Source organism: Cebus imitator, unplaced genomic scaffold (assembly GCF_001604975.1).
Source record: "Cebus imitator isolate Cc_AM_T3 unplaced genomic scaffold, Cebus_imitator-1.0 Scaffold209, whole genome shotgun sequence".
NCBI classification, from domain to species: Eukaryota; Metazoa; Chordata; class Mammalia; order Primates; family Cebidae; genus Cebus; species Cebus imitator.
The window spans coordinates 3,287,933-3,298,090 of NW_016107524.1; the positions used below are offsets into that span (position 1 = coordinate 3,287,933).

The 10,158-nt window shown below is 41.7% G+C and overlaps 1 protein-coding gene across 1 annotated transcript in view; it reads right to left on the reverse strand.

The window, feature by feature from the left end:
• Positions 1 to 10,158, reverse strand: part of MSH6 (mutS homolog 6) — a 36,673-nt gene that overhangs the window by 11,937 nt on the left and 14,578 nt on the right. Inside the window, exons 4-8 of the mRNA XM_017548528.2 lie at positions 5,007 to 7,551; positions 2,603 to 2,865; positions 1,297 to 1,414; positions 663 to 752; positions 60 to 228 (exon numbers count right to left, since the gene is read on the reverse strand). Coding sequence (XP_017404017.1) covers positions 60 to 228; positions 663 to 752; positions 1,297 to 1,414; positions 2,603 to 2,865; positions 5,007 to 7,551 — 3,185 coding nt within the window. The remainder of the gene's footprint in view (positions 1 to 59; positions 229 to 662; positions 753 to 1,296; positions 1,415 to 2,602; positions 2,866 to 5,006; positions 7,552 to 10,158) is intronic.

A 10,158-nucleotide genomic window follows, 5' to 3' on the forward strand; every position in this document is an offset into this window, starting at 1 on the left:
ACTGTAGGTGTGTGCTACCACACATAGAAAAAAAAAAAAAAAATTTTGTGTGAAATGACCAATTTGCACATACCATGTGTCCTAGGCGCACAGCAACGTTTTGAGAATAATCTTCTACTAATGAATGGTAGTGAGTTGAAAACAATGTACGACATTTTATAGTCTCAGCAAGTTCTTTAACAACTGCATTTGCTATTGCTGTCCCATCAAATGTTGCCGTACCTCTTCCTGTTAAAGTAAAATATGCATAAGGATAGAACTCAAAGGAATTAAAAACCCTAGGACAGAAAAACAGCATCAGTAAATAGGCCTTGTTTAGCTAAACAAGTGTGCTTAGCAGCCCATGAGGAGTGGGGTTTCTTTTAAAGAAAATATAGTACTGCTCAAGATCAAAAATTTCCTGAGTCCTATTAGTTTTCTCATCCCCATATTATAACAAATGTTTTATTATAACTAAGCAGTGTAAACCCTTAGTAATAGGTAATCAAAAACCTTTTACAGCATCACCTTTTCTCTCCAAATATGGGTCTGTGCCACAATGGTGAGTGCATGCTCTAAAGACATTCATATTGTTTAGATGTCCTTCAGATAATCTGCCAGAAAAGTAGTTCTTGTACAAATGTTTTTAAGATAGCCTTCAGATGAAAAGTTTAATGTCTTACCTAATTCATCCACAAGCACCAGAGAATGTGCTGTCGCATGCGAGAGTATGCTGGCAGTTTCACTTAATTCAACAAAAAATGTACTTTCACCTAAAAAAAAAAAAAAAAAAAACCACAAATGAATACTCATTTCATATTACATGCATTCATCTTCTAGGTTATATAGCCTATCATGAGCTACACATATTGGTATAAAAGATAAAATCTCATTAGCAGACTATGCAGTTCTTGGCTGGGTGCAGTGGCTCACGCCTATAATCCCAGCACTTTGGTAGGCCAAGGTGGGTGGATCACCTGAGGTCAGGAGTTCAAGACCAGCCTGGCTAACATGGTGAAACCCCATTTCTACTAAAAATACGAAAAATTCGCCGGGCATGGTGGCACACACCTGTAAAAGCAGCTACTCGGGAGGCTGAGGCAGGAGAATCGCTTGAACCCAGGAAGCAGAGGTTGCAGTGAGCAGAGATCGTGCCACTGCACTGCAGCTTGGGCAACAAAAGCGAAACTCCATCTCAAAAAAAAAGAGAGACTATGCAATTCTTAATCATTTGATTTAAAAGGCTCATATACAAGAGGCAAATGTCCTTATCACATCTAAATGAATGAATAAGAACTTAGGTAGGAAACAACTCACCTGACATTATTCTATCTGAGGCACCAAGTCTAGTAAACACTCTGTCAATTGGTGTGAGCCTGCACACTTCAGCAGGGACGTAACAACCCATCTGGGCCATTACAACTAATAAGCCAGCCTGTGAATGAGGGAGGAAAAGGTCTTTTATGACTGATGGGTAGTTTTAACTTTTGTCTTTCTTATGAACCCTTATGTAAGAGTTAGGCATTCTAAAAAAAACTTTCACAATCCCATATAGATTGGTTCTGTTCTTCTGAAATCCATTTGCTAAAACGGAGAAAAGCTGAGGCTAAGAGAGACATGAGGCACATAGGACCTGACTGGCCTTCAAAACATCAGAGCCTTACTAACCCACTACCCTAGTGATTCTCAGTGTTGGCCAGAGTAGAATCACCTAGGAGCTCTTTAATACTACTGATTTGCTTAGAACCAATTCCAATCAACTGAATCCATTTTGTCCTTCTTTCAGGTGATTCTGATTTAAACCAGTGTATACACTATACTGCCTCTCTCTAGCAAATTAGACGAGCAGGAGAATACAATGCAGGAAAGCAGCAGGGACCAGCCAACAACTACTGCTTTTTCTTAAAACCTATTAAAAATATTAAAAAATTTAAAAGATCTGTGGCTGGCCAACCCCTGGTATCAAGGGAAGATAAACATCAAAAAGGCCCTAAAAAATGATTTTTTAAAAAAATTAGCTAGGCTTGATGGCACACACCTGTAATCCCAGCTACTTGGGAGGCTGAGACAGGAGGATGGCTTGAGCCTGGGAGTTTTGAGGCTGCAGTGAGCTGTGATGGTGACACTGCACTTCAGTCTGGGCAACCCAAAAAAAAAAAAAAAAAAAAGGGCTAGCATGTCATCACTAAAGAGCATGCTCGTGCCCAACAGCTGCTAGAGGACATGAACTATTTGCTTTCCTACCTAAGTTAGCCATACGCTGTTGACATTAAGGATTTCTGCAAATGAGTCTAATTGAAAGATAAACCTGTAACATTTCATCTTTTCATACAGCCTTTTGTTATTGATTCTGAATATACCTACCTTCTGAGGAAATGAATTCAAGTCAAAGAGCATCATGACCTGAATGACTGACTGACTTCCCCTTTTTAATATATATTCCCCTTAACGCTAAGCAGAGGTATTTGAGGAAATAAAATTCTCAAGTTTACAACACAGGGATTATTTCCCTGGCTGAAATTTATCAGTTTGTGTTTGGAAAATGATCACCTAAGTTATGTAATATATTTATTCCTAATGTCACAAATGACTTTCTAATAACAAAAACTCAAGAATCAGTTACCTGTCTCATGAGCGTAGACTTGCCCCCCATATTTGGTCCAGTAACAAGCACACAATAGGCTTTGCCATTTTCCTCCTCTTCTTCACAGCCTATTAGAATGTCATTAGGAATAAAATCATCTCCAAAAAAAGTCTTTGTAATACAAGGATGGCGTGATCCTTTAAGCTCTAAGAAAGGGGGGGTATCTTCTGGCAACAGAATTACTGGGCGACACATTGGACCATCACCCCCTCGACTATAGTTAGCCAGGCACAGTAAGACATCTGTTAAAAGAGAGGGTAAAATGAGGCTTCATCATTTTTGGGGTTTTATCAGCCTAAGTGTTTTACAGGTCTTCACTATAACACTTATAATGAAATGAGAGATAACTTTCAATTACAATCCAAAGATCTCTCCCCCTCAAAGTAAGCATCCTCTAACATGTGAACCAGAGAAGTGCCAAGGGGAAGCTAAAAGATATAGCAGAGAGATGCTATACTTAAGCCTTACTTAGCAGAATGTCCTAAAATTGGCACATTGATATTAAAACAATCTCTGAAGACTGGTTTTTGCACACCTGTGCTGAGGAAAGATTTTAAATTACCCAGGAACCAAATGTGACACATTAAAAGGAAATATACTATTCTGTTCCACTGGACAGTTGTGTTCAGATCAAAACTGTTTTGTCTTACTGTTGTTCAAATTCAAGTAAAGCATAGTTATTAAAAAAACGGGACTGGGCACAGTGGCTCAGGCCGGTAATCCCAGCACTTTGGGTGACCAAGGCAGGCGGATCACTTTGAGGTCAGCAGTTCAAGACAAGCATGGCCAACACGATAAACCCTCGCCTCCAGCAAAAATACAAAAATTAGCCAGGCATGGTGGTGCCCACCTGTAGTCTTAGCTACTTGGGAGGCTGAAGAGGAAAATCACTTGAACCCAGCAGTTCGAGGCTACAGTGAGCTATACTCATGCCACTGTACTCCAGTCTGAACAGAGCAAGACCTTGTCTCTAAAAAATTTTAAAACATATAGAACATAAACCTAAACTATAAAATGGCAAAGGTTCCAGGTAATGTTGGCCATGATATTTAAAGAACAAAATTGCTTATGAAGTTGAGATGGTTGCCAAATTGAAAATTTCTAACTCAGGGCTTTGTAAAGTCAATTGCAGGAAAGAATCTTTGACAGTTTTGCTAAAAAAAAAAAATGACCTTTTAAAATTGTATGCAAATGGATTACAAAATGGGAAAAAATGCAAAGCTTATAATAAAAGTTTAAAATGATGGTTCAAGAGATAGTGTTTAACAAAGCACCTTGAAACAGTATTCACCAAATACTAAAAAGTTCAATTAAAAATAAAATGGGATCTAAAAGTCTCATTAAGTATACAACACATTGAAACATCTTTAGGGCCAGGTACGGTGGCTCCTGCCTAGAGTCCCAACACTTTGGGAGGCCGAGGCAGGTGGATCACCTGAGATCAGGACAAGACCAGCCTGCCAAACATGGTGAAACCCCGTCTCTACTAAAAATACAAAACTTAGGTGGGCATGGTGGCTCGTGCCTGTAGTCCCAGCTACTTGGGAGGCCAAGGCAGGAGAATCACCTGAACCTGGAAGGCAGCAGTTAACAGTGAGCCAAGATCACGCCACTGCACTCCAGCCTGGGCAACAGAGAGAGACTGTCTCAAAACAAAAAATCTTTTGGTCAGGCCTAGTGGCTCATGCCTGTAATCCCAGCACTTTTGGGAGACTGGAGGATCTAGGAGTTCGAGACCAGCCTGGGCAACATAGGAAAACTTTATCTCCCTTCCCCCTTCTCCTCCATGCCAGTGCTTACCTATAAATCCTAGCTAACTAGGATGCTAACACGAGAGGTCTGTCCTAAGTAACACAGCAAGAGACTGTCTAAAAACAAAAACCTTTTGTTCAATTATTAAAGGCTGAAGAAAGGGCCGGGTGCAGTGGGTCATGCCTGTAATCTCAGCACTTTGAGAAGTCAAGGCAGGAGGATCACTCGAGCCCAGGAGTTCAAGACCAGCCTTGGCAACACACTGAGACTCCCACCTCTACAAACACTTAAATATTAGCCATGCATGGTGGTGCTTATCTGTAGTCCCAACTACTTGGGAGGTTGAGGTGGAAAGTTCACTTAAGCCGGGGAGGTTGAAGCTGCAGTAGCCATGGTTGTGCCACCATACTCTAGCCTGGGCGACAGAGCAAGACCCTGTCTCAAAAAGAAAAAAGGACTGAAGGCCAAAGGGCTACTAAGATAGAGTTTCAAGTGAGTGACTTAAATTGCTGTGGGCAACCTAGATGCAAATATGTACCACATATACCTTGTTACTTATGTTTAGGGATAATATAGAGCTGACACAGAGCACTAAACAAAGCCTGAGGAAGAAGCTTATTGAAAGTCTTACCCAACACCGCTATACACTCTACAGCAGACTGCCAGTCCTTGTAATTTTTATCAAAGTTATAGAACAGTCGCCGCATGCAGTCCTTCAATGATACATCTCTCCGTTCTTCAGCATTTATGAGATTAGCCAACTTCTTCTCAATAGTTTTGGTCCAGTATCGTTTACAGCCCTTCTTGGTAGATTTCAATTCGTATTCTTCTGGCAAATTGCGAGTAGTAAAATTCTCAGGAATTTCCAACTGGTAACGGTTCCTACCAATCCCCCAATAGACTATGGTCCTACAGCCAATTCTGTTGCGCTGTTTCTCTAGGTATTCCAGGAGGCTCTGTTCATTTTCTCTTATGTCAGCAAGAGCTTGGTCATAATCAGAGTCAAAGCCTGCTTTGGGAGTAATAAGTCCAGTCTTCCGAGCCTTTTCATGGTCAAAGGCTGTATCCCATCTGTTCAACTCTATAGTCAAATCAGGAAAACGGCCTTCAGGATTTTTTGTCTGCAGAGAGATGACCTGCTTAAGGATTTTAGACTTAAAACCATCAATAACTTCTTCCATGATCTCTATAATTTTACACATTACTTTGAATCCTTCCAGAGCAGAAAGAAAATCAATAATCTTTTTTTTGCTGTATGTAGTTTCTTCATACATTATAGCCCTGCTATCTGGGTGGTTCTGACTCTTCAGGGGAGACCCAACATTATGAATTTTACTGAGTAGTCTCTCAAGATCTGGAAGCTTCTTTAGAAGCTCTACAACTTCGGAGATTTTGTCAGGTACAACCATGAGGTCTTCTATGGCATCGAGACGATCATTGATAGCATAAGGGCTACAGAGTGGAGCACAAAGCCATTGCTTTAGGAGCCGCTTACCAAAGGGAGTATGGCAAGTATCAACCCTCTCCAGCAGGGTTCCTTCAGCAGAACCATTTGTTCCATTCAGAAAAATCTCCAAGTTATTTAATGTCACTGCATCTAGCACCATTCGTTGATATGCTTTGGTGAAGACAGCACCAGATCTCGTAGTGCTGACTATGTCAGAATCCAAGGGAATATATTCTTCAAAATTAGCCATTGATAAGAGCTCCTGATCAATAAGGCATTTTTTGAGGTAGAAGACACAACCACCGAGAGCAGAGAGGGCCAGTTCACTTTTCTCTCCTGGTGTCAACCCAATGCAATCAGACTCTGAAGTCATACCTTTAAGCACCTGGGGTAACATCGCCCCAATGTCATCACTTAGTTTTTCCCTAAAATATCCTTCCTCAAGGAGAATTCTCAAAGTTTTGGATGCATCCCAGAACTGGGAGCCTGGTATCAGACCTTCCTGAAGAGAAGAGGACAATGAACTCTTTAGAATTGTTTTAGTTTCCTTTGAGAGATTTCCTTTCTCAAATAAGACTTGTACTGGAGGATAGTGTGCCACTAGAGTCCTAAATCTCGAACAGTGGCGATCGTCTGAAAACTGACCTATGAAAAACTTCCCCAGTGAAGTATCAACAAAGCATACACCATATGCACGAGTATGGCCAAAAGAATCTTCCTCTTTTTCTTTGAGGCTAAGAAGATATTTACTGTAGTTCTCAGAAGGATCACCTTCTAGCACACTGTAGGTCTGCGTACCCTTGGTAATGATCCTACAGATCTCCCTCCTCACCACTCTATCATACTTGGATATATGTGCCATCTTTCGGCATCGTGCCTCCATCATTTCCGGAGTCTCAGTCTGCTCCACTCGTGCTACTTTATAGCCCTTCTGCACCAGGGAATCTGAATAACGGCCAAATGCAATTTCAGGAAAACCAGAATGGGCCCAGTTGCCTTTCATGAATACTAGTCCCAGTTCACTGACTCCAATAAGAGCATCCATGTGGTACAGTTCATAAAATTTCCCCACCTTGTAACAGATGACAAGATCAAAGTTCTGAGACTTAATCTGCCACCACTTCCTCATCCCAGGAGTACAAGAATTAAGAAAATCCTCAGGCACATAGAGTGTGGATCCATCAAAATCGGGGTGATCAGGCCGCCTCCTGTGCTCATCTCTTCTCTTTTCCTCCTTAAGCCATTCTAAAGTTTCATGATACCAAACAGTGGGGCGACTACTGTCATCACCACCTCCACTAACGTGGGCTTGGGATTCAGAATTCTGAGGGGCAGAGAAAGCACTCAAAGTATTTTTGGTTTCTGATGAAATGCCAATTGCTCGTTTGGTGGCTGAGGGAGCTTCCTTCCTAGAGCTTTTTCTTTTAAGAGAGCCATTTCCAGTCACCATTCTCTTCCGCTTTCGAGCAACTTTGACAGGGCTGTTCAAGCCTTCACTCTCACTATCCCCTACTCCACTGCTTATTTCATCACTGCTTCCTTCCTCTTTAGTGTCTGGCTTAAATTCCACATCAGAGCCACCGATGTCACTCTCAGAGTCTGATATGACTCTTCGTTTTTTTATTTGGCGACTACTTCGCCTAGATCCTTGTGTCTTAGGCTGTACTTCCTCTTCACTCTCAATTTCGTTATCTTCTTCACTCTTATCTGTTACATAAGTTGTGCCTACCTGCAGACAAGGAAAGCATAATTAAAAACAAATCAAAATTTGGAAAACTGTAACATAGACAGTTCGACTTACAATGTTTTTGACTGTATAATGGTACCCATGCAACCATTTTTAGTACAGTATTCGATAAGTTACATGAAATATTCAATTCCTTATTATAAAATAGGCTTTGTGTTAGATGATCTTGCCCAACTTTAGGCTAACATTTAAGTGTTCTAACCATCTCTGAGATAGGTTAGGCTAAGCCCAAGCTACAATGTTCAATGGGGTAGGTATATTAAACACATTTTTAGTTTATGTAACCCCATTATAAGTTGAGGAGCCATCCGTACTGCAACTTCATATACCAATAGAAAAACCTACCTCCAAAAATTAGAAACTTCTTTCTCAAGGAACATCAACTTCAGTTTCACCTGACATTAAAACAACTGCCATTTTCCATGCCAATAGTGTTCCTGCAAGCATGGTGAAAAAACCCTCTGCACTTTCTGTAAGTGTGGCAGGCACCAACCCTACAAAGTGACACAATTCAAAAAGGGCAAGGATTCTCTGCCCAGGGAAAGTAGCATTATGAAGGAAGCACAGTGGGTATGGGGGTAAGTTGACTCTGGCTAAAACACTAAAACAAAGAAGGTTGCGCTGAGGCTTGAGTTTCGGCTGAAGTGCAGATCCAAGGGAATGCTAGCTATTAAGAGATGCAAGCATTTTGAAATGAGAGGAGGTAAAAAGAGACAGGGCAAATTGATCCAGTTCTAAGCCTCATCTTTTGTTTTACTATAAAGACAATAACATCTTTATAGTAAAAATATGTTCAACAACACACAAAAAGTGCTGCACCAGGCACAGTAGCAGGTACCTGCAGAGAGATTCGCTAAGCCCGAGTCCAAGGCCAGCCTGGCAACATAGTGAGACCCCATCTCTAACTACAGGATTAAGTGATTGCTGTCATGGGAGTTCTATTTATGGCAAAACTGTTGGCATGACCACGTATCATAAATACCCGGAGGTGATGCCCTCATTTCTTAGGCTTACTGCCTAAGAAAGCAGTAGGCAACTTATACTGGTTCTAGTGTTTGCTCTTCGAAAATTGGCTGTCTCATCTCAGGCCTGGCACATTTACCTATCATGGATCTCCTTCATTTGTTAAACCAGCATTAGGCTAAATGATCTCTGTAGTTCAACCTTAAATACCCACTTTATTAACTTGCTTATTTCCCTATCTCATCTATAGAGAAACAGGAACAAAACATGAAACTGAACTTAGTTATGGCTGAATCTCTCTCAGGATGTAACTCATTAATTTGATAGATCAGAGAATAATGATCTTTTGGTTTCCCTGGGCCACACTGGAAGAACTGTCTTAGGGTTGCCTAACACCAATGACAGCTGATGAACTTAAAAAAAAAAAAAAAAAAAAAATCACAAAATTATGTTTTAAGAAACTTTATGAATTTGTGTTGGGCTGATTTAAATGCCATCCTGGGCAGCGGACTGGACAAGCTTGTTTTAAATCAATTTTTTTTTTCACTTCCATAACAAGTTGTGTGTGTGTGTGTCAAGGTCTTGCTGTCAACTGGGCTGGAATGCAGTGATGCAATCTTGGCTCACTATAATCTTGGTGCCTTCCAGGTTCAAGCAATTCTCATGCCTCAGCCTCCTGAGTAGCTGGAACTACAGGTGTGTGCTACCACACCTGGTTAATTTTTGTATTTTTTATAGAGACAGGGTTTCACTGTGTTCATCAGGCTAGTCTTGAACTCCTGTCCTCAAGAGACCCATCTGCTTCAGTGCTGCGATTACAGGCATGAACCACCACTCTTGGCCCCATAAAAAGTTTTAATTCACTTTATCCATGACCACTAACGTATGAGCCAAGGTTGTATTTCAAGGTTTATTTAACATCCATTCTTTTTTTTTTCTTTGAGACAGAGTCTCGCTGTGTTGCCAAGCTGGAGTGCAGTGACGTGATCTCGGCTCACTGCAACCTCCACCTCCCGGGTTCAGGTGATTCTCCTGCCTCAGCCCGGAGTGGCTGGGATTACAGGCGCCCACCACCACACCCGACTAATTTTTTTGTATCTTTACTAGAGACAGGGTTTCACCACGTAGGCCAGGCTGGTCTCGAACTCCTGACCTTGTGATCCACCCGCCCTGACCTCCCAAAGTGCTGGGATTACAGGTGTGAGCCACAGCGCCCAGCCAACATCTATTCTTATCAATGCAAAATACAACAAAAAAGGTCTCAGAATTAAAAGCATAAAGCTGGGGCTGGGCGCAGTGGCTCACGCCTGCAATCCCAGCACTTTGGGAGGCCAAGGTGGGTAGATCCCTTGGGCTCAGGAGTTTGAGACCAGCCTGGGCAACACAGCAAGACCCAATCTCAATTTTTTTGGGGGGGAAAAAAAAAGCATAAAACTGGGTAATTTCTAGGGCCTGACTATACCTTCATATATATATGACCCCATCTTTATTGTCCCTAGCTCTCTACATCTTAACAAAAGAGGGCCAGGCGCGGTGGCTCAAGCCTGTAATCCCAGCAGTTTGGGAGGCCGAGGCGGGTGGATCACGAGGTCAAGAGATCGAGACCATCCTGGTCAACATGGCGAA